Here is a 24,769-nt window from a genome sequence, read left to right as displayed (position 1 = left end):
TATCTGATAGAATATTCACTAAACTGCACAGCATTCTGGGAGATGTAGGCAGAGGAAATGTTTTAGCTGCTCAACCTCTCACTGCAACTTTGGTGGCTTGAACTAACTGATTCACTCTTTGGTTACCTAGCAACTCACATTCTTTGGTTACCTAGCAACAACCCACTGGAAAAGCAGCTGTTTAAGGTTTTTTCACTGTGACTCATATGTTTAAAAATCAAAAACAGAGCCATGGAGAGAAAACTGGATGAAAGAGTGAAGGTCACTCCATCAGTTTGGTAGCATTTACGGTATTTAAAACAAAAAACGAATAAAAAATTATTGATATCGACTGAAATGAAACGATCACATCGTGATAAGTTTTTCAGTCTGAAAAGATTTGTTTACAAGTGTGTAAACAAATCGACTTTCAATGAAGTTTGGCAGTATTTTTTTCCATTACGGACACATTAAAAAAACTATTGAGTATTTTTAATTAACTCATAATTGGACAGCAAAAAGTGCTTAAATTGGATTTTTTTGTTTTTACAGAATTTGAGCAAGACGAAGCTTAAACTGCAACTTGGAAAAAAAAATATTTTAAATGCAAAATATTTATATTTTTGTACAATTTTGACTTACTGCTGACTTACTGCTTTGACTGTCAGAATTTTTGAGTCTGCTCCTGTTAACAATTGAACATTTACTAGATTATTTGATGATTATTGCAATAATCGTTTAGCCTGATTAATTGATTCATCCCTAAAACATTACATTAGTATTTTTTATTCAGCCAGGTCCTAAAAGATATAAAAAGGTTGCAACAAAATAGAAACAGGATGTTTTTAGTTTACAATTCCATATTTTTCCTTTCATTTAATCTGAAAAGCAGATTTATCATTTTTTATAATAACTTGATGAATTATCTGAGGTGTTTCACAAAGCCAAAAAAAACATTCAGCTGCTAAATATACAGCAACGACTCCATCTCAGCAGAATAGAAACAAGATCTGAAATGAATTCAAGATGTAAACAAAGAAACTTCACAAACTTGAAGTGGAAAAAATGTGTGTTAACAGTTTCTAAATGGAAAACTGAGATAAATACGTCAAGAGGGAAATAGCTCCAGTGATTGCAGCAGATTTCTTTCCACCCAGTTTTTTGCTTTTGAGGTTGATACACATTTGCTGAAAGCCGATCGTTAACATGTGGCAAACTTGCACCACAAGCTGTTTCCAATATAAACAATACCTCAGCTGGTTATGAAACACTCCCAGACCCGAATCCAGGACTATTGTCGAGTTCAGACACCAATAAACCTAATCTGAACTGGAAATGTTGTAAACTAGCTAGCTGATTTATATTTTTTTAGTCTTTCCATCCAAAGTGCGTCAGAAATCCCCTACTTAAAATGCTGAGTCATCAGAAATGAAAACCCCAGATACGGTACGTGCTGTTAGCAGAAATCATCCAGGCCGTAGATCTGAAAACAATTAAGAGTGCTACCGCCACATCCGCATGTTCCTGAGCCCGCCTGCCAGCAGCCTGGAAGGAAGCAGAGCTACGAGGTAAAACGGGGAACAAACATTGGAAGCTGAATTAAAAGAAACTCCAGGAATAAATTTAACAAAAGTACGTGGCCTGAAGCTATAAAAATCCAGATTTCTGGTACAGTAGCTCCTCCTTCCTCTCATATAAAAGTCAGCTGTTAATTCCCACACAGGCCTTGTTTTTATTGCCCTATAAAGCGCACATATAATGGGCCGATTATGCAGGTTTCAACTGGCCTAGTAATGTTGTAATATATTGCATATGCTGTGTTTAAACTACCGCATTGTTTCTGCATAAAAACCCCTCTGGAGTCACTCAGCATCCAGCTGCTTCGTGTTAGTCAAAGGGTAGGAGAGTTGACTTGAGAAACGGAGAGACAAGAGAAACACGAGTCAAGAATGGAGTGACGGCATGCAGCAAGACTCAGCAGGGTAACAGAAGGACGGCGGAATATTTGGTCAAAATGGTTCAAATGGATTATTAGAGAGTTTTAACAGCTTTATAAAAACTGATGTTTATGCAGTTTATTGCTCTCGAGAATAAAGATGTGCTAACACAATGCAAAGGTAAAAAACACATCATAATTTCAGCTCCAGGGTTTATCAGCCTGGCAGGCTGCCAGGATTAACCTGTAACCCCGCCAGGCTAAGTGTCATGTCTTTATTTATTTTAAACATATTTACTTTAATTGAATTTTTATCTGTTATATTCATCTATTTACATTACATCAAAGCAACTTGCTTTGTAATAAAGTGATTCTGATTAAAAAGCGTCTTTAGTGGAATGGAAGCAAAATGGTGCCATAAATGCTCTGTAAGTGAACTCATGCTGCAACTAAAGATTATTTTAGTAATCAATTAATCATCAGATAAATCCATTAATCGGATATGAAAATTGGCACATTCAGCAAATTTTTTATTTAACTGTTTTAAAGATGCAAATAAGGAAATAATCTAATTCTCTTTAAATAAGAAAACAAAATTTTTTTGCCTATAAAATGCAATAATACAGCAATGCTTTAGTGAAAAAAGGATCAAAACTGGATGAATTATTCAACAGCAAATAGATTCTTTAAAACACAGTTTTGATATTTGAACCTGTTAAAACAAAGAAAAAACTGAATAAAAATATATATTTTAAACTAATATATTTTTTAACATATTTCACATTTCATTTTTTTTACATAATTCAACCGGTTCAGCCCAAAGGCACCACTGAGACGGTTTTAGGCAAAATGTTTGCAGAATTAAAAAAATACCAAAATTTGCTCAAAAACTTGAAGTTAGTGCCCTTTGGGACCATTTTAAACAGTTTATCTGCAAAAAATAAAGTTGATTTGGGGTTTATTTGCTCTTTAAAGGCGCTATTACAGAAACATTCATCCATCTATCGGGATTTGAACTGAGGACGTTTTTGCTGCAGCACTAATTGCTCCAGTGCTACAGAAAAAAGCTGCAAACCTCATAAACTGAAGCAGAGAAAACTTCCTCAAAAACAATCTGACTGAATGGTGAAGTCATACAGACGATGGTGCAATTACTCATCTAACCAGGACGTAGTTAAAATCAGAAGTCACAAATTTCCCTCCATTTTCTCACCTCCCCAAAAAACCTCAATTTCTCTGGTTAATCTGTGATATGTGATGGTTCTGCCTTTAAATAGAAGCCCATCGGTCGCTTCAGAGCGCAGAGAGATGGAAAGACAGCCAAAGAGAGAGCATTTATAACTTCCTGGGGATTCACTGGAGACTCACACACACCACAGAGGGTTGATTTCAGCACTGAGAAATGTGCTGACCTGCACTAAGCAGGAGCCAAGGGCAACAAAACACTAAATACAAGCGCTCCTCTGAGCCGGGTACTTTCCCTGCTCCTGCCTGCGTCGGACCGACTACAGGCTGTAAAACCGTGTTTACGTCTGCATCAAGTTAAGAAACAAATTTAATGTTTTGCCTTTGAACTTCTCCTCTACAGTTGTTTTTCCTCCCATTTTTTGCTCCTTTGACCCTGTGCCGGATGATCCGAAGGTTTAAAGGAGCAGCTCAGTTTCCGGCATCATCTGGAAATCCCCTCCTTTTGCTCCCGCTGCGTTCTCCGCGTTTCATCACATCCCGACTGCTCGACCACATCTGGCTGGAAATGACAGCCTCCGCTCGTCTTTTATTAACAACATTTTGCTCCTGAACTTGCTTCTTTTCCAAATATTTCTCACAGCGCTGCAGGGTTTTTTTTTCAGGGGATTTAAATAAAACTTTCTTCCTCTACCAAATTAAATGTGGCTGATTTATGACTTGTACAGAGTAACCAAACTGGAAAGGATGCATAATTTAAAATCACAAAAAATAGGCTGAAATGTTGCCTTTTACTTTTAATCTGAATCATAAAAGCAAGTTTAGAGTTTATTTTAAGTTAACTTTAATTACTCCATCTCAATCCACTGCTATGATTCTGCAGCTGCAGAAATTTGGGAATCTAAGGAAAAATTAAAAGTTTGCTTCCTACCTTGTGCCAGTAGCAGGTTGGCAGGTAGGTGGCGCTGGCGTTGGGCAGGGAGGCCTGAGGCACGGCGGCGGGCTGATGGTGGTAGTGGTGATGAGGCTGAGCGCCATAGCAACCAGCAGCTCCATCACTGCCAGCTTCTGCTGCAGCTTCTCCTCCTCCTCCTCTGCTGGCCTGGAAAAAGGTGGTGGTAGCATCATGCTGTGGGGCTTTTTCACTGGTACGTCACACAGAGGGGAAGAAGGAAAACTTCCCTTCAAAGATTCAACATTCCTTTAAATTATCAGCCAGACGGATGAAACGTGTCGAAGATCCCAAAATGAATTAATTGATTATTCTGATGATTAATCGATTATTCTGATGCAAAATAGAATAAAGATTTAAAAATTCTTTTTGTTCTGTTGATTTTTCAGTTAACCATTTATGCTGATTTTATACAACATTAGAAATGCATTTAAAATACAAATAAACAAATTAGGGATGTATCGATATGACAATTTGAGCCAATACCAATAATTGATACTAATTAATTATTAATACTAATATTGCTGTTACTGCCACAGCCATTATTATACATATGTGTGTGCGTGTGTGTGTTTGCATGTGAGTGTGTGTGTGAGTGTGCGGGCATAAAAAAAAGCCGTTTTATTACATTTTATGCAATAAAACGTTTATTGCCTTATTTAAAAACAGGAATTGAATGATATGTTTCAGTAATGCACGATCAACATTAGCATTGGTATCGGCTGATGTTAGCATATCGATATCATATCAATAAGTAAAACTGGGCCAATAATATTAAGAACTTATATTGATTTCCATCGATTTGGTCATGTGACAGTGACGCAGCAAAGGATGGTGGGGAGTTTAACTGAAGCAGGAACAGTGGTAAATAATGTTTATCGGCCACAACAGCAATACTATCAAAATATCGGTATCGGCTTTCCATATCATTGCATCCCTAAGTTGTGTTTTTTTTTTTTTTTTTTCTTTTTTCTGTATGTCTGTCACTGCACGATGAAGCTTAAGTGGTTAAATAATATTCAGTGTTTGGGATCGTCGATCCAGTTTAAATTAAGGGAATGTTTTAGGGGAAGTCTTTCTTCACGGTGCAGTGAAAAGCCCCACTGCATCACTAATTTTTTTATCCGATTAATTTCCACAAAAATCGATAGAATAATTGATTACTAAAATAATTGCTAGTTTCAACCCTAGCATGGGGCACCCCAGGGCATCATTTTGGGACCACTTCTCTTTTAACATTAACACAAATTATTACATCTTATAATATCGTCTAAAACTTTTTTCTGCAGATGACACTTCTTCAAACTAACTGAGATAGTGATAAAGTTGTTTTGTTTAAAGAATTTTTTCCATATTAAGAACGTTGGCGTGAAAACGAGAGCTTCAGATGGTTATTTATGCTTTTGTCTTGTCCAGATTATTGCAAAACTTTTCCACCATGTGTCAACTGCCACATTAAGCAAACAAAAAAGTTATTTCCTGTATTAACTCTGAAAATATTCTGTAAATGATCCATATTTGTTTCAACTTTTATTTGGTGAAGTGCTTGGTGAGATTTTACCTAGAAAAAACTTAAATTCGTCAATATTTTATTTGGTTGTGAAATCAAATTTACTGTAAATTTAAAAGTGCAATATATAATGTTTGAGATTTCACATCTGACTCAAAGGGAAACAAACACCGACGTATCATTTCCAACTTTCCCATCTAAGTGTGTAATTTTCCAGCTGAATAAGTAACAGTGGAGGTGAGTTACAGCCTGTCATTGTTGACGCCTCACCTGTAATTAGGTACTGAGGAAACATGTATGCTTGCTTAACTCCACCTACTTCAACTAAAGACGCTTTCCTTTCTGCGGTCAGGTGGAGACGGCTAGACCTGCAACTAACAGTTATTTTAGGTATTGGTTAATCTATCAATTATTTTGATGATTAATCGGTTAATCAGTTAAAAAATAATCAGCATATTCTGCTGATTTCTCATTTAGTCATTTTAAAAAAATAAAATATTGGAAATACATTAAAAGATGTAAATACACAAATAATTAACTTCATTTTTTAAATCAGAAAATAAACATTTTATTCCCTAAAATGCAACTACCGGTACATAGCATTCCGTTAGTTAATGTTTGATTATTAAAAGCTAAGTAAATTCCCAAAAGTTTGGCCCTTTTTGCTTGATTTCACAAATGCATTGTAGGGCTGATCTGGTGATTAGTTTTTGTATTAACTGAATTAAAGTTTGGTAGAAAAAGGTGCTTCATAGGATAGTGTTTTAGCAGAATTTGAACCAGGAGAAGCTAAAACTGCAACTTAAGGACTTTTGGGAAGAACAGATTTACAGACAAAGGTGTTTTTTTTATCTTAAATGCAAAATGTATATTTTGTACAATTTTGTCTCAATTACTGCTCTGAATATGTTGTTCTTTCAGCAGTTCACCTTTTCCTGAGTCTGCATACTAGCTAACAATTAACTGATTAGTAAAGTAGTTGACAATTATTTCAAAAATTGATTAATCCTATTAATCGTTTCAGCCCTAAAACATCATATTAGTAGATTTTTGTGCGTCTGGTCCCAAATGGCTTGGAAAAGGAGCAACAAAATAGAAATTTGATGTTTTTTGATTCACTGAAAAACAGATGCATCATTAATTATAAGACGTTTCGTTGTTTGAGGTGTTTAATCGTTTCAGCCGTAGAGACGAGTCAGGGTTACATTTCCTTTTAGAAGCTCTCTGAGAATTTCGATCCAAACTTTAAGATTTGATTCGATCCAGCTGTTGCACCTCCATCATGGAGGGAAACCCATCTGTTTAGCTTTCTTCTTTAGCTCCAACTGTTTTTCCAGATATTTTCACATTTTACTGGTTTATTTTACCTGCATTTAAGAAATGTTTTTACAAACAATTTCATATGATGCATTAAACTGTTTTTAACTTCCAGTGCCTTTAGAAAACCTGACAACCCCTCGCATTCAACACTGTTTTGTCGTCACTGTCACTTGTTGATGGCACACTGCAGGCTTCTCCATGAAGCTGCTTTCACTTCCTCTTACAAAAGGAACAACACTAAGAAAAACCATGAAAACACTTCAGCTGTTTGTAGAAGAATTTCCACAGAAACATAAAAACAGAAACGAAGGATTCTGGAACATGAGCGTGATATTCTGTCCCAAAGCAACAATATAAATCACTCTGATTCCTCGGACTTCCTGGGAAACTGCAGCAAATATTCAGTGAAATCTATCATCAGTTTTTATTGGCTGTGCTCGGTCTGGTTGTTTGAAGATGATTTTAATCAGACAGGACAAAATTATTTAGATTAAAACCTGATTGAAAGCAGCTGGGTTTGAATCAAACTTGTTCTGACCAGACCCTTCTGTTCTCTGACATATTAAAGATCTATTTAAAGCTTAAAATAAAAATTATTTAAAATATAGGATCTGGAAATAACAGAATCACAGGAGGCATTGACAGATGGATGATCCGATTATTAGATCATTTAAAGGAAACACAGAGAGATTTTGGACCGATAAATGGATAATCAGTCCAGGAAACACATTTTTCACTCTTTCTACTCTTATCCAGATGTGGAAAATAAGGAATGACATTCCATATTTTTCCAGACTTTGTAAGATTTCTCTGTGTTTTGTTCTGTTGAATATATCCTACAAACAATTATTTTAGTAATCGGTTAATCTATCAGTTATTCTGATGATTAATTGATTAACCATTGACACGTCCTGCAGATTTTTCATTTAATCACCAAAACTTGTTTTATGCAATACAAGGAAGACATTAAAAACACAAATAAATAATTCACTTCCTTTTATAAATAAGATAAATATTTTATTACAATTCCCTTTGTTCCCACTTGATCATTTCTAGCATCTGCAGCTAAAAAAACAATCACTTTAACATCAACATGTGAAAAGTCCAGTTCTTTCTGCTCAACTTAACATCAAAACAGGATTGATCTGTTTATTATTTTTTGTTTTGACCAATTAATAATTGGATAGCAAAGGCTGATTAATAGCAGATATTTTTTTTTTACAGAATTTGAACCAGATGAAGCTAAAAACTACCTGTGGAGTTCTTGGTAGGACATATTTACAGATAAATAATGTAAATATTAAGTGCAAATGTCCACACTACTGTTTGGCTTTGGCTTAACAGGAGCTCTGAATATGTTGTTCTTTTGGCAAATAATGTTTTTGAGACTGTATTCTCCACTTAGTGATTAATTGATTATTAAATCAATTGACCAATATTTCTATTATCAATTAATCACGATTAATTGTTTCATCGATGGTTGTGTAACACTTTCTTCTCAACATTAGCAAGCTGTAGGGCTAATTTGTTTATTATTGTTTGGACGAACAGGTTAACTATTGAATAGCAAAAGGTGGTAAGTATTAGGCCTAATAAGCAATAAATCAATTAATCATATGTTAAATTAAAACAAACTCAATAATTTCCATGTGCAGGATTTGTTGCTTTTCTCTTTTATACCAAAAACTGGACAATAAAAGTTTTCAGTCTGCTGCTTTGGTTTCAACTAGCCCTTTGTTTGAAGGACAATTTTGTTTACAAAGGCTTTATAATTCATTTTATTTATTGTTACTGATGTTTTATTGATTAATTTTGGATATTTAAAAAGTCTTCCAGGTCCAGTATTAAGTGATCATCATTAGAAATTAAAGTTTATTGATCTTTAAGAATGTGTTCCTGCACTATTATACCATTATCATCATATTACCTAAAAATGGTCTCAAAATGACAATATTATTGTTTACCACAATTTATCATCCAGCAAGATTTGTTATTGTGACAGGCAAATTTATGGATTTTTTCAATGTTTGTATTTTTGTATAGTTTTGACTTAATTACTGCTCTGAATACGTTGTTCTTTCAGCAAACTGCATTTTTTTCCTGAGTCTGTCATCCAGCTAATGATTAATGAATTACTAAATTACCTGGATTCATCACAATTAATCCTTTCAGTACTACATCCTATTGAATCTGATTTTTTGAGCGTGTTTGTTTACAGAGAAAGATTTTGTCATTCTAAATGCAAAATGCATTTTTGACTTAATTACTTCTCTGAATATGTTGTTCTTTCAGCAAAATCCATTTTTGAATTTGTTTACTCCAGTTAATAATTAATCAAATGCTAAATTAGCTGGATTCCTCGCCATAAATCCTGTCACACTGAATTTGATTCATTTTTGAGCTGGTTTGTGTCCATAGGGACAACACCGACCTTTGACCTCTGCTCTCACCTGCAGGATGTCCTGGATGTGGCCCAGCTGATGCCTCAGCACCTGTTTCTGGTGGAAGTTGAAGGCCGGGTGGTTGGAGGCCATGGTGAACAGCAGCAGGAACTGCTCCTCCGTCCTGCCTTCGTTCAGCGCCAGCCCGTAGTTGTTGATCACCGTGTCGATGTGGGTCAGGGTCCGGTACAGGACCCCCGCGGCCTCCCGGTTGTCCGTGCCCAGCAGCGCCAGGGACACCAGCAGCTTGCTGCGGACCACCTCGTCCGTGACGTTGGTGAGTCCCGAGAGGTCCGCGGGGTTGTTGGCTTTGATCTCCGCATCCCGCAGGGAGTGGTAGTCCTTGCGGGCCAGGTCCTCCAGGCAGGAGCCGAGGAAGCGCAGCTCGATGGGGACGCAGAGGTCCAGCAGGCCGCAGAGGAACTCCGCTCTCTGAGCGGAGGTGAGGGTGGAGAACCAGCGGTACACCCCCTCTCTCTGGACGCAGCTCCGGCTCTCCACCATCCTCACACCTGGAACCACCTGGATCAAAAGAACCTGTCGGCGCTCACATCAAAGGGAGCGCACGCGCGCGTCAAAACTTTTTGAACTTTCTCCAAACTCCTGTGTTTGTTCCCGGCGGAGGGGAACGAGAGAAGAACAAAAGTTTCCTTTGTTTTCGGACTTCTTCCACAGTAATCCCGGCAGGGTCTGCTGAGGTCTGGCCGCCCGGACTGGGTCTCTATCGGACCGCACGCTTCCTCACAGTCCGGCTGCAGACAGTTGAAAACTCTTGGTCTCGTTCAAGCCGAACCGTGCAGAGACTTCGGAACGGAGCGTCCTCATGGTCCCCCGGTAAACTGTTTCAACTGGGACAAAGCTTAAAAAGCAAACCCGGAGCAGCCTGGGGCTACAGCCTGCTGCAGCTGGGAATGGTATTTGAACATTTCAGAGACATTACCTCACCAGACGGGGCTCTGCACGCAGGTCTCAGCGGTGAAAGTTTCGGGTTTATTCACCGTTCAGCAAACTGGAAGTTTAATCCTGCCTGAATCCTGCCATGACTTTAGAAAGAGAGGGGAAAAAACAGCTGTGAAGAACATTATCCCTGCTCTGGGCCACGGAGAGGTATGGTTTCCTCTGATTGGCTGACCGGACAGTCAATAATGAGATCGTGCGTTCTGATTGGTGCAGAGGTATTTCCGCTGCCCGCCTTCTCCACATCTTTTCTCATGGCCTTCATAAGTATCTCAGATGAGTTTCTGGCTCTTGGGTTATGGAGAAAAGTCGTCTTTAAATACCGGTTTTCTTTATTTTTCACCAAAGAAATACATGGTAACTCATTAGAAATGTGTTTTATCTGATTGGTTTAGGCAGAAATGTAAAAATATGGAGACATTTATATATTTTTTTAAAATCAGATTTTTTTGTAGTGAGACAACACTCCACTCATCCATCCATCCTTCCATCCATCCATCCATCATTTGACCAACCTCCAGAGGACCTGCTGCTCTACCTTGGCTCCCCCAGGTTGGTGGAGCTTTTGAGGCTCCCAGACAGAACAACCTGATTCTGGTCGAAGGCCTCCAGGATCCCGCATTTCTCTGGTAGAACTACAACTGAAGGTTTTACTATCTGACTCTGCTCTTTTTTTCACCAAAACATAATGAAATAACATCCAAACTACAGCAGACAAAGTCCCACTCTGTCTACATCCAGCTCCATACTTGAGCTCCTTCAGAACTCTAAGCTGGAGAGAAACTTTTAATATTTTTAGTTTTACCTATAACGGAATATTAGTCAGATTATTAACAATAATAAATGCATTGTTCATTTAAAATGTTGTGGTTCACATCTATGTCCAGACGATGGCGCCAGGTGTCTACAATGAAATCTAATCAAAGCACACCTGCTGCTAAAAGATGATTTACATTCTCAGAAAAATAAACAAGACTACAAAACAATACAATATTGAAAATAAAACGTTATTAATCAGATCTACGACATGGATTTATATTTTTCCCCTCACATCTACCTTTTTTTTAAAGAAAAAAATCTTCAGATGATCACCTTTCGTCTTCTATCGTCATTGAAGAAAAAACAAGCCACGCCCACAGCCAGCTAACCCCGCCCCCTTTTGGTTGCCATAGTAACCACACTCTCCCTTCCCAACCGGGCCCACTCCTTCATTGCATCAGGGATGCCGCAAAACTGCACAAATACACACAAGGCAGAACAAAATCATACACACATATGTACATATAAAAATACACGGGAGGCAAAATGTTTTCTTTGAAACACTTTCATTATTTTCTCCACACAACTGAAAAACAAAAACAGAGTATTTCCCAGAAAGAAAGAGAGAAAGAAAGGAAGAGAAAGGAAGAAAGAAAGAGGAGATTCAAACCTATATAGAAAGAGCTTGGCATGCTGTGGCATGCTGCAGACTAAAACGGTGGCGCAGGGCATCGTCACCAGGCTGACGGCATACAGCAGAGCCTCTGAAATTCTTCCTGGGACCCAGAATAAAATAAAAATCTATTGTTCTGCCTCTCAGGCTGCAGGCACATCCGACTCAGCTGTAGTTGGAATAAGTTGGAGAAACACCAGAAGTGAACCCACAGCCTTTAGTTTCTGCTCCAATCCCAAGTTTAAGAAATGCTGTCGGATTATTAAAAACAATAAAAAAAAAGAAGAGAAAAGAAACCTTCAAAGTCCTCTCGGCCCACCAGATGCCGTTACTGATGGTATCAAACACGGTGTGCAGGAAGAATGGAAACATATGCAGGTAAATAAAAACAGATGCTGTCAATATTTTTGCAGAGGGGAACAGAAATGTTGCATTTCATGCACTTTTACAAGCAGTGAAAACAAATAATTTGGTGCAAATGGAGATCTGTGATGGGTAAAATGTCAGACAGCTGCAGGAGAATCCAACAATATAACGGTCAGTGATAGCCATACTAGCACTGGCCGTTTAATTACAATTAAAATACTGCTTAACCTGGGACTCAACTTTGTTTGTTTTACTGAGTGTTTTGTTTGTGAACACTTAATTTTTTTTAAAACATGGATTGTTTTCACCACTCTGTGTTTACATAGCTGAGGGTGGTGTCAGGGCAGCCATCTTGTTTGAAAAGCATTTTTTACGGTTTATTTATTTATTTACACTTTGAATTCAGGTCAAATGACTGAATATTAGTGCCACAAGAATTGGCACTACAAGAATAAAGTCATAATATTAACAGAATAAACTTTTAGTAATACAAAAATAAAGTTGAAAGAAAATGAAGTCAACATAATACCAGGATAATGTTGCAATTTTATGTTTACTCCTACAAAAACTAGCAAAAACTTAGCATGAGGGATGTTGAGCATCTTAAGTTCTACTCTGGTATTGGTTTTATCGGAAATACTTCGTCTTTATCACCAAATTATCAATAGTAGTTCTTTGAAACGATTGAGGAAACGTCTATTTCTAGGAAAGAATCACAGACTAGCTGAGCTGGTCGTGTCAGGCCTCAATAACTCTATCCAAGCTTTTAGAAATTACTTTCTTGTAATTTTAGGAAACTTTTCTGGTATAGCAAAAAAGAAAAAGAAAAAAAAACTTGAAACGATTTGTGAATTTAGCTACAAAAACATCAAAGACTGGGTTATTTCCAACTCAAGGAAATGCCAATACTTTTAGCTTTACTCATCCAAACGTTGCTAAAGATGTTTAATTTCAAATATTCAACTCAAAGATTTGAGATGTACTATGTTTGCCACCTCAGCACCTCCAAAAAGCGGCACAGTTACACCAGGTGTGAGACTCAATGACCTAATGTGTTGATTGTGACGTCATTGCACAATACTTAATAAATAATAATTTCCTTACGTTTTCAGCTGATTATGTCCTCAGTAAGCAGAAGGATCTTTAAAGCAAGACTGCATCTTCCATCAAAGTGCAGGAAAATTAAAAACTAATGCAATACCAACCAGCATTGTTGGTCAAAAGCACATTACTTATCATTAAGCTTTATTTAAACAGCTGAGATTAATCGTTTTCACCTCTATGTCCAATTGAAAACTCCTGAGGGCAAACTGTAAAAAGCTTTAATCACTGACAGGTTTAACCCACGGATTCTTTTGTTCCCATTACTTTTTGCAGTTGCACAGTTTCCTGTTCTTTGCAGATTTCTCCATATAAGTCTATAAAATAATTATTTTCAAATTGGCTGTCATTTCTGACCACAAGAATCGTTTGCAGACAAAACATTTCGCAGCGCTTTCTACTTCGACATTACATTTTTGTCTAGGTCTAGGTAAGTAAGGAGAGGAGCGCCATCTAGTGTTTGGACATACGAATTGGAGGCTGTAGTCTAAATCAGAGTGACCAGTACAACACTTTGGCTTAAATTACGGGACATTTGGCAACTCTACTGCGTCCTTTCACTGACGTGTTTGTAGGAGAGCAGAAAGTATTAAGCTGTTACCTTGTAATATTGGTAATTGCTTCATAATATTCATAACATTCAGACGCAAAGAGTTGGGTAGTAACTAGTTACATTTACTCATTGACATTTACTTGAGTAACTTTTGGGAATATTTTTTACTATATTGTACTTTTTACTTTTACTTGAGTAATTACGTTATGAAGTATCGCTGCTCTTACTTGAGTAAAATTTCTGGATTTTCTACACACTGAATGAAAACCAAACATATTTTAGCCAAAAAGTCACCAGACACAGACCTGCAGTTTTTGTTCAAATTTCATAACTTTTTTTTTATTGAAAGAAACTGATTTAAAAAAAAAAAAAAAAAAAAAACATTTTACCTGATTTTAGTTTTTGTCACTTATATAAATTACTGTCATTTTTGTCCTTAAAATACCAAAATTTCCACTTAACTTTATAATTTGGTCCATCTGATTATGTATTTTTAAAATATTAAATAATTGATAATTTGATCAGTTACTCAGTACTTGAGTAGACTTTTCCTCTTGAGCATTTTCTTGGATGAATACTTTTTACTTTTACTCGAGTAAAAATATGTATAAATAAGTAGTGCTATTCTGCCCACCTCTGGATGCAACTAGAGAACACACACTCACACACACGCACGCACATATGCACGCACACACCTGCATACAATGCATGAAAAACGAGGTGAAATGAGAACTCGCCGCCCAGGTTTCACTGCCCGTACCATCAGTAACAGCCGCTGGGGACGTGGAGGAAGTAAAAGGCAGGAGGTTCAGAGAGAAGAGGGGTGGGTTGCAAAAATAAACAATACAACCATCAACATATTGCACATGGGAAGAAAAAATAGTCAATAAATAAATCTGAAGTTACAAATCTGTTGAAAACTATGATTTGACAATGAAAAAGTCCGTCAGTCCTGTCTGTGTGTTCAAGTCAGCCCATTTGGGTCACACAAGTCCAGGTTCCTCCCTGGACCAACCTGTTGTCCTATTCTTTGGCCTCAGCTCTTCCTCCACCTGGACCGGACCGGACCGGACCCGGCTCGGTTCCGCCTCTCCAGTCCTCGGTCCGGGTCTTCTGTCGGCCGGGACGCGCGGAGGGGCAGCAGATTTGCTGTAATACTCGTGGTTTTCGTCGTGTTTCTGGCATAGGTAGGTTGACTCTGAAAGCATCGCCGCCTTTAAATAAAAAAGTGGATAAACAAAATAGCCACTCCGATGTTGAGCAGAATCACCATGGCAACCAGGATGGAGCTGTAGGCCTGCGTGGGAGAGAAAAAAGAGAAAAGAGAAGGTGTCAGTATTAAGGACGTGCACAGGCGAAGCTCGCACACTTAAAGGCTCTTTTCATTTGCGGTCAGCGGGTTGCATCCACTCACCACCAACATGAACAATGAATTCATTTTGGGGTTTGTTTTTTATTTGGACTGTTCCTTGGCTCACAACTGTTGTGAGGATTTTTATTGGAAATTTTGTCAAAAGATACACAAATCCCAACTAATGTTTGTGTGAATATGAGGTCGCATTTGTGAAGTTAAACACTTAAAAACTCATCGCAGTAATTTGGGTTATTTAGTCAGAGAAAAAAAATGGAGTTTAATTTTTTTAAGTCATATTTTAACTGTTATTCATTCATTCATTTTAACACCCCACAGTTTTAAATCAAATATTTAGTTTTCAAATTAAATCAATGGTGTCCAAACTTTTTGCCAGGAGGGATAAAATCATTAAGTCAAAAGAACTTGAGGGCCCGCAAAAAGAATTTTAAAACAAACTCATTGTGCCTTTTTTTAGGTTTGTCGGCTGAATAATGAATTAAAGTTTTAAATTGTTGTAGATACAAAACCTAAAAAAGGTTTAGCATAATTGCATTATCATCAGACAGATCCAGTTTCTGACGTTTTGGGGTTGATTGTTTTTTATTTGGGTTGAATGTTTTGCATTTGAGTAAAAGTCGGTCGATCTTTGAGTTTCTAGTTACTCCAAAGCTAAGACGAATGCAAAGACATTGTTGATAAATGGGAATTTATTTTTTGTACCTCATATTTTTTTAGCACGTTATTTATCTGTAAATAATCTTGCTCTATGAAAAAGTGTCCATCTGGGTCACCTGCACTTGCTGTGAGGTCTAGGGCCACACAAAATTCTTCAGAGGGCTGCAAATGGCCCCTGGGCCGCATTTTGGACACCTCCGAACTAAATATTTAGCTTAGAGCTAAGTTTCCAGCTAAATATTTAGCTTTACTTAGCTTCGATAAGGGTGGAAAGTTGGACATTAAGTTTCTTATGAAATCTTTAATCGGTTCAGCGCTTGTATCCTCAGGCAGATTTTCATGTTACTTGAAAAGCTTCGATCAATGGATTTGAGAAGACTAGCTTGTTGCTACTATCTTTAGCATTGTGAGCATCCTCAGTCAATGTGATGGTTGGGTTTGACATATAACGGTAAATGCAAAGTTTTTCTCCTTGTTCTTTTAACATTTGTTGCACAAACCCAGCATACACATAGTTCCCATAATTCCATACCAGAAGTAATCTGCGCCATCTTGGTAGGCAAGCACAGCACAAAGTAAAGCTGAACCATGACTTCTAGACCAACAAACAGAAAGTAAATTGACACTCTTGACCAATGTGTAAGAGAAAGATGTATGAACAAAAATGGCTGTGACTGAGGGAGTAAGTGCATGTAGTAAACATGTAGGCTACATATCCATCTAAGCTAGCAGATAAAAGCCACATTAGCAAAGCTAATTTTACTAGTTTGGCAAAAAATACTAATAAATATCACTGGTATTTATCTTAGTATTATAGTACTCAAAAATTGAAATTGACTAATAGTTAAGATGTACTTATACTTTAGTTGTCATAGTAACTCCATAGCAACCGCCGTGGCAGTTAGTCACGGTAGCTACAAAACCATAAAGAGCCGTTCTCTGTTTGCTGACAAGCTGGGCAGCAATCACTCGATGTTGGAGTCATTCTGACCCTTTCTGTTTATATTTCTGTTGTTTTCCTTCAACACCCTGCGGTGATTTATATTTTATTTTTTAAATTACTATTAAAATTATGACTCAGTTGTTTTTTGACATGAGATGAAGGAATTTTAAAATAATTAATTTCCAGTAAAAAGTTGTTTTCTCAGGTTATACCAACATCACTTCAACTAAAAAAAAAAAAAAATCAAATAATAAAATAACACACCAAACTTGTTATTTGTTATATCTAACATAAGAATGACGTCATAATTTCTTATGGGGGCAAAAATTATCATGCATCCCTCTTATAAAATATAAATTATATTTATATACTGCCCTCTGTTTCTTGTCTCGTCTCTTGGAGCTGCAACGTTCACCAAAGTAGGAACCAAAATAGGTGCGTTTTGCATGTTGAAGATGAATATCGTCCTGTACTAACGGGCTGTTTTGCGAAGTGGTGTCTGAGCAGATGCTTGCTGACAGCCTGGGTCGTCGAGGTGAAGGCCGTTCTTTCCAACCACCTCTCCACTTTGGGTAAATATGAACACCAGAGTCCTCCGTCCTACTTATTCCTGACTGTTTTAAATACATTTTGGTCTTAAAGAGGAAAGGATTTAGAAAACCTGTTGTTTTAATTAAAGTTGTTATAACTGTAATGATGGCTGCAGAGGGAGATGGGAAATAGGACTCGGTGCCACACAGTTGTAGATGGATCCATCCCGTCCAGAGTGGCTGTTCCTGCTGATCACCGTGGTGATAGGCTTATCACAGATCTGTGTCAGAGATGATTACCACAGCAGAGGCAGATCTGATCGGGTTTTACACTCACACTCTCTGCTCCTCGCTTACTGCTCTGCATTATTTTATGACGCGGTTTGTTGATTAGCTTCTAATTTGTGCAAAAGCATAATCATTCACAAAAAAAATTCTGTAAAGTTGTGGGCAAATGTTTCTGCATTGAAGGAAATGTTAGATTTAAAGATCTTCTAAAATAAGCATTAAAGAATCGAGGCAACACTTCTGTTTCTGAAGATCAAATAACGTCATCGAATATATCATGATGTAAAGCCCAAAAAAGTAGATTTTACATAACACTGCCCCTTTAATTCTTCAGTGATGCAATAATAATCTGAAGTTCTGCATGAAACCAACTTCATTTAATTCAGAGCTATGCTAACAGTGCTAATTGCTCTCATTGAAACGCTGCATCTCCCCGTCAGAGATCCATTTTACCAACGTGATGTGTGAACTGCATCGCTTCCGTGCTGCGGCCCGCCCAGAAAAACTGCAGAGCAGCCGAAACGCAGCAGCTGACCACGATGACAGCTCAGACCATGTCAGCAGACACCTGTTTACAGAAGATGATCCGACACACAAGCTTTCAAGACCGTTTTTTTTTGTTAAATCACCAGGGGAGAGTTTGATCAAACGCTGGAGGATGGAAATCTGCAATTTGTTTCTATCCAACTGCATTTTTTGTTTTCCCTCTCTGTTGGTGTCGTTTTAATTGCTGCGGCGGGTGAAAAGCCTCACCAGTCTGGGGAATCATCTTCATGTAAATATGTGCCAGTGGGACGCATGATGGGCTCTGAGGCATTTACCTTCAAAGCTTTTCATGCCACAATGAATGCAATGTAAAAAAAAAACAAGCATCTGCTTGGTGTTTTGCACCAACAGTAGGACAGTCATGTTTACTCAGTGACTGACTGGAGACGGGTGTAGCTCTGTTCCCATGGCGCTCGTTGTGTATTTATGATAGTATTTGTGTGTACTGGGAACCTGTTTAACACCGATCTCACTTGCCTCTCTGCTGATGCAGACACACACACACACACACACACACACACACCCAACTCCCCATTGTTTGCCCACTGATTGGCTGCAGCCGAAGCGATGCATACGCTGTTCCCTAGCAACAGAGTGCCGGTTAACCAATAAGACACCTCTCTGAGTGAAACGGGCTACTTTTTCATTCCTCTGTTACTAAGGTGCATCTTGGGGTTGTTCTCTGAGCATGCATCTGTGTACTGTGTACGTCTGCCTTCCTGCAGCAGGTAGTGGCTTCTGTCCCTCAGCATCATCAAACTGCTGCGGACAAACGGAGGAGAGTCAGCAGAGGGATGCAGGAACTCCACTTTTTCCACTTGAATTTTCCTGTTGCTTTCATTAGCTAATGCTAAAGCCGTATTATCAGCAGGGATTAGCGAGTCACCAGCTCGAGTTAAGACATAACCCGCCAAAATAAAAAAATGAATAAAATCACATTACAACAGTAATCCTTTCTGCTTGTTCAGTGAACCAAAATATATTTTTTTTCCAAAGGGTAAACCTTGCGCTTGTCCTGCAGGATTATCTTAATATGAGGGATAACACTGTGTTATGTCACGGTGGACAGGATGTATTCTCATGACAGCGGGTAACAAATCCTTTTAGTCAAATCAATGTGTGGCAGTGACACGACAAATTTGACAAATGCATCATACAGCTGCTGTGCGGTTATTAAGCCGTGCAGATATAAATAGCAGTGCAATGTAAAGCAGCAATGATCAATGCTAGGAATGTTCTCAATCATCCTGAACCTGAAAAGTTAAACAGGTTAGATTTTATTTATTATCTATTATTCCATGATATTTTATTTAGCTTCAAGTATACAGAGGACACTTAAATTTTTACCAAATATAGAGAAACTGTAGATAGAAGATTATAGGCTTTGCAAAGATGAAAATATTTATTTTTTAATCATTATAGATGTTAACATTGTCAAAATTGGGTTATTTATTTGTCAGATTAATTTGCCAAAATCAGAAGATGTCCGTTACGCTGCTCCTGACAGTTGGTGGTTACCATAGCAACCAGTACTCCTCCCCTTGTGGCCTACATTAGCATTATACATTTATTTAGTATTATATGTAAACATAAGTCTTAGACAAATTTCAATTTATAAATGGTTACATGTGTAAATTCTCCATGGTTTGTGTATGTTTTTAACTAACTTCATTATTAATGTTGTGCGTTTTAGCTGTGTTTAATTTTACAACTGCTAACTGCTGTTAGCTGCTCTTTGGGAGCTTCAAAGAAGAGTTAGAAATACCCAACAAAAATGTGTTTCAAAAATATTATTTTGTCAATAAAATCTATAGAAACAAAAGAAGTTCTACATTAAACATTTTGGAGGTCAACATCCAGAGGAATTGGACAACAAGAGGTAGAAATCTACAGTCATGTGAAACAAGACACAACTGCCAACTTACTGTAATAAGTCTGTGATGCTAATGTTATTTCTTATTACAAATTGACTTTTGGAAATGTTACACATGCTGTACTTTATTTTTTCCTGTAATGTTTGACTTTTTGTTGGGTATTTGTTTTAGACTGGTTTTGCATTTAAATTGACACAAAGCTGCTGTATCTGTGCATTTTCCTTTTGCTCTACAAGCAAACCTAAAACTCATCACATTGTTTTGGTGGTTTAAGTTGTTTTTTTTGAATTTTCTCAAAAGACCTCAAACCTTGTGATCTTGAAAAAGCACAATACTGCTGTGTACTTTATTTTTGGTAAGGACCTTAAAACAGGTCTGTAGTTTGTACTGTTAATTCAAAGGTATGTTTTTCAATAAAATAAGAAACATCTGACAGTGTTTGGCAGGTGAAGTTTTTGTCAGGTGGTGCAACAATAATTTAGAGAGAAAGAGAGTCTGATCGATGAATATTTTCCTGGGACGCTATCTGTTGTATTGTACATCACACATATAAACATTAATTTCCCCCCTCCTTTGGAGAAACCAAACATGACTAAGCCCATAACTGCATCTGTGGCGTTTGGAAAACTCCAAGGTTTTGAGTTACAATCTCATCCATTAGCAGAATGTATCTGAAATGGATCTGAGAAGCTGGAAAGTGAGAAATCAGTATGGGCTAATGTTTCTGTCAGCATTTAAAAGCAGGGATAGCAGCACACATTTTCTGACACTCTCCAGGGAGATCCTGAAACCGTTGCTTTGGGTTGTTGCCACAAGTGACACCTCCTAACTCCACATGGCTGCCTCTTCCTGGTGTGAAGTGGGTGCGAATGTTTGGTTGTCAGTTTTGAAAAGTTACAGGTAATGGTCCAAATGGGTTTGAAACATTACCTAACCTCTGAACAACATGCTTCAGCAGCCAGCAAAGACTCACCACACAGATAGAGGTTATTATAGCAGCTTACAGCTAGAAGGTAATCACTAGTTTGGTTTTATTTATCCTGATTTCATGGAAAAACACATTTCTGTTTTAGTTATTATGAAATCTGCTTATGCAGAAAGAGAAATTTGGAGACCAGCTGTTAAATAAACCCCATAGATTATGCCAAATAAAGCCAAACCACATCCACAAATTTCAGTGAAACATTGTGTTCAGGGCAGTGATGCGCCGTCAGGAGAGCCTTACTGAGACGCAAAATAGATGAGAGAAAATCAACTCGTCTAGATGAGTTCAAGCAATTCCTAACGCATTGGTGGAAGGGTGACACAGCCATTATCAACCAAAAACTCTTCACCTTTTGGATCCACCCTTTATTCAACACATTTAACAGCAGCAACAGCCTATAACTGTCTTTATGTTTGTGGGTCACCATCAAAATGTCAACAAATACAAGAGAAAATTTCAAAGAGCCTTTTTAAGTCGATGAAGGAAGAGTCACCAGTAACCTGATTATTTCAACATGAATCCTTGTTTAATGGTGCATTCACATCAGTCCAGTTTAGTCCAGTTTATTCCAGATCCAGTCCATTTGTCTAGAAGGTCCGGTTCAGTTGGGGAGGAGTGAACGTGTAAGTCAAACTCTGGTCCACCTACAAACCTCAGACTCGGCTCTGTTGAAGTTACAATGCATATATGAATGCCAAGTGCCTTGGAGATCGCTCCAAAAGCAGAAAACGAACAACAGCGCAGGGCATTCTGGGTAAATACAACCAAAATAAGTGCTAGACAGTCAGCGCTAGCGGGAGAAATGACTAAGGATCTGTTGCCAAAAACTAAAGAGACCATTAAAATCTGATACCACTCCATTTCTGTTTACATTCTGTGAAGAAGGAAGTTGTGCTCGGTGTCTTCTTCAGTGGTTCTTGGTGTGGTGCCACCACAGGCGAGGAGGGGAACAGGTTTTTCAAAGGGTTTGGATTGTGCAGTGTGAAAGAGAACCACAGCGCTGAAAATGTAACAAACGTTGCAATTTTGGTCCCCAATCAAACCGAGTTTACCAGTATGAGAACAGCGTAAGAATAGTATTTCTATAATTCCCCGTCAAGGGACAACATAGATACACAAACTGTGAAGGATCAGCGTTGTTGACTGCAGAAACTGATTGAAAAAGAAAGAAACAGGCTACCCTTGGTAAAAACGAAGCACAGTAGATTCCTTTCAGTGAACTTCAATCCAGAACTGCACAGCATTCTGGGGGATGTAGGCAGAGAAAAGACTATCTGCTCAAGCTCTCAGCCTCTGGCTAGCTAAGCTAGGTTAGTAGCATCAACTAGCTCACTCATGTTTTGGTTACCTAGCAACAACCTGATGGGTAAGAAACAACAGCCTGTTGCTAGGTAATCAAACAACAGAAACCGCTTGCTTGGTTTCATAACTGCTTAAAAAATAAAAATCAACAGCGTGTATTGAAAGGAGAAAATGAGTCCAACAGCTTGAGAACAAATTATGGGTGAAACAGTAATATTCACCCATAATTTTCCTGCAGATATATCTGAAATGTATCTGGCTGTATTTCAGATATTGAAAACAATCGCTAATTACCAATATCGACTGATATGCAATGCTTATATTATGATAAGCTTTTTAGACATATCGTACCATCAGAGCATGTCAGACTTACCGAGTTCCCCTGGCTGGCCGTGAGGCTGAGGTCCTGCCGATCGGGTACGATGGGGGAGGACTTCAGAGGCGGGGACAGGGTCAGGTCTCGTCGTAGTGGCCGAGAATCCATTTTCTCCCCTTTGTGTGTCGAGTCCTTGCCCCCGTCCCTCCCTTCCCGGTTCTTGTGCCTCTGCCGCGGCACGCCATGGGAGCGCCCCTCTGCGTGCCCGTGCCGCTCCTCCCCATGCCCATGGGGCTTGTGGGTAGTGGAGTCTCTGGGCTGTAAAGGCTTCATCTCCATCTCGTAGTTGCTGATCTTCTCCTCATCCTGCTCCAGCAGCCGGCCCCCCCTGCCGTGCGTCCCCCTGTGCCCAGACGTCCAAGTGGCGGACGAAGACGACTCTGTCCACCTGTCGCCCCTGGCCTGCCTGTGATTGGACGAACTGTGCTCCCGCGATTTGTGATTGGAGGAGCTGTGTTTGTGTCCGTTGGTCCGGCTTCCTCCACGGCCACTGATCCCGCCGCCTCCTTTTGACAACACCCCCCTCCTCCTGTCCTCGCTCCAGCTGTTGGCGCGTGGATACTCCGGCTTCACTCCTCCCTCGCCGCCTCCCTCCATCAGCACTTGAATCTCCGTGTGTCCTCTTTCTCCCCCTTTCTCACCGCTGTCCTTACCCCGGTCTCCGTGGTCCACGGCGCTCTGCCGGTGGAATCGGGCGCTCTTGCTTCGCTGCGACGGTCGGGCAGGTGGCGGCGGCGTGTGGGGAGGTGAAGAGGAGGGTGGGCTGAGGTCGGGGGTCGCGGCATCATTGGAGGGGTCATCAGATCCAACACTTTTTGTGTAAAGATCTGGGCTTTCCGCGGTGCCGGCGCTACTCGACAAGCCCTCGCCCTCGACTTCACTGGAAACCTGGCGTTTGGGTCGCTGAACCTCCATTCCTGCAGAAAACATGAGACAAATTCAGCAATCAGAAGGAAAGTGTCAAAATGTTTGTTTGACTTTAGACTCGTTTATGGCAACCTGATATTAATTATTATTACTGCTTCCTCAAACAGGTTAGGATAGATCTATGGGTGTTACAAGTGGATAGCAAGATTTTATTCTGGTCAGTTGTGCCTATTTTGAGATCTTTGAAAAGCAGAAGTGGAGCATCCTGCACAACCAGCAAGAATGCAGCAAGTAGTTTCTGAATGGTGGGTCAACAACAAAACACTTATCTTTTCCATCAGCCATTGTGCAGCGAATACAGCAGTAAAACCATCTGACCAAACAAATTGAAGCGCCATTTATGTTGCTAGATAACAGCACAGGTCCCGTTTATCTGGAGGTTTTTGAAACGGCTCGTTTTTCAGACACCAAAAAACATACATTTATTGCCATAAAAGAGCTAGATTTTTTTTTTGCCAGATCCAAATGGAAGTATAAAAAAGAGCAAAGTGGGAATTTTACTAAATAGGATAGGCCTATGGGCGATACAAAAACATGTTCTTAATTTAGTCAGAACAGTGATGATTTCAAAAGGACACAGTTGGGTGGCATGAGGAAGATGATGTCCAAGAAGTCCAAACAAACATGCGGCTAAATGTCAGAGCTGATGCTTGTTGGCAGAGACGTTCTCATAAGTGAGAGCAGAAAAGATGGCGGTCATGACGGCCATGCATTCTGTGTGTGCGGGTGCGCCATTATGCGTGCTCCATATGGGACGGCTACCTGTGGAGCGCCACAGGTGTGACTGAGACGTGGAATGGCAAAGCTGGAGGGAGGCAATCAGTGACCTTTAACATCAACTCCCCCAAACTGACGCACATAATGTATCAAAACGTGTTTGGTCTGTTCGCATGTGAAGTTTACTTAAAAGTCAAATAATATGGAAATAGAATTTTTCACCAATACTAAGAAATTATTGACTTTGAAAAAGCTTCTATGGACCCTTGCAGTATGATGTCACACGCTCAAGCTTCCTGCTGGAGGACAAAAAGCTTCTGGCTGACGATGACTAGCATTGGTTTTAGCTGTTAAGCTGTCATCATAACGGACTAAATCTTAAACGTACAAATGATTTAAAAAAGAAAAAAAGATGCAGTGCTTTGCTACTAATTGTCAACATTACAACAACTAGATAACAAGGTCAGGAAATGTTTTAATTAAACAAATGGCGAGGGAGAGGGAAATAAATCAGTTATGC

General features: G+C 38.9%; 2 protein-coding genes and 2 long non-coding RNA genes across 4 annotated transcripts in view; 1 reads left to right on the top strand and 3 right to left on the bottom strand.

Moving 5' to 3' along the window:
* Positions 1-7,015, top strand: part of LOC106949638 (uncharacterized) — a 25,083-nt gene extending 18,068 nt beyond the window's left edge. Inside the window, exons 2-3 of the long non-coding RNA XR_001425414.1 lie at positions 2,321-2,327; positions 7,004-7,015. This is a non-coding gene — a long non-coding RNA (uncharacterized LOC106949638). The remainder of the gene's footprint in view (positions 1-2,320; positions 2,328-7,003) is intronic.
* zcchc14 (zinc finger, CCHC domain containing 14) overlaps positions 1-10,418 on the bottom strand; it is a 28,410-nt gene extending 17,992 nt beyond the window's left edge. Inside the window, exons 1-2 of the mRNA XM_015036015.1 lie at positions 9,333-10,418; positions 4,032-4,202 (exon numbers count right to left, since the gene is read on the bottom strand). Of these exons, the coding sequence (XP_014891501.1) occupies positions 4,032-4,202; positions 9,333-9,827 (666 nt within the window). The 5' untranslated portion in view covers positions 9,828-10,418. The remainder of the gene's footprint in view (positions 1-4,031; positions 4,203-9,332) is intronic.
* The window catches only part of LOC106949639 (uncharacterized), a 342,173-nt gene that overhangs the window by 160,160 nt on the left and 157,244 nt on the right, over positions 1-24,769 (bottom strand). The window lies entirely within an intron of this gene.
* jph3b (junctophilin 3b) overlaps positions 14,323-24,769 on the bottom strand; it is a 43,194-nt gene continuing 32,747 nt past the window's right edge. Inside the window, exons 5-6 of the mRNA XM_015036017.1 lie at positions 22,603-23,522; positions 14,323-15,029 (exon numbers count right to left, since the gene is read on the bottom strand). Of these exons, the coding sequence (XP_014891503.1) occupies positions 14,949-15,029; positions 22,603-23,522 (1,001 nt within the window). The 3' untranslated portion in view covers positions 14,323-14,948. The remainder of the gene's footprint in view (positions 15,030-22,602; positions 23,523-24,769) is intronic.

This window comes from Poecilia latipinna, unplaced genomic scaffold (genome assembly GCF_001443285.1).
Source record: "Poecilia latipinna isolate Pla-1442-1.1 unplaced genomic scaffold, P_latipinna-1.0 Scaffold354, whole genome shotgun sequence".
Classification (NCBI taxonomy): Eukaryota; Metazoa; Chordata; class Actinopteri; order Cyprinodontiformes; family Poeciliidae; genus Poecilia; species Poecilia latipinna.
The sequence above is the reverse complement of the archived record's forward strand: the minus strand, read 5'-3'. Positions and strand labels throughout refer to the sequence as shown.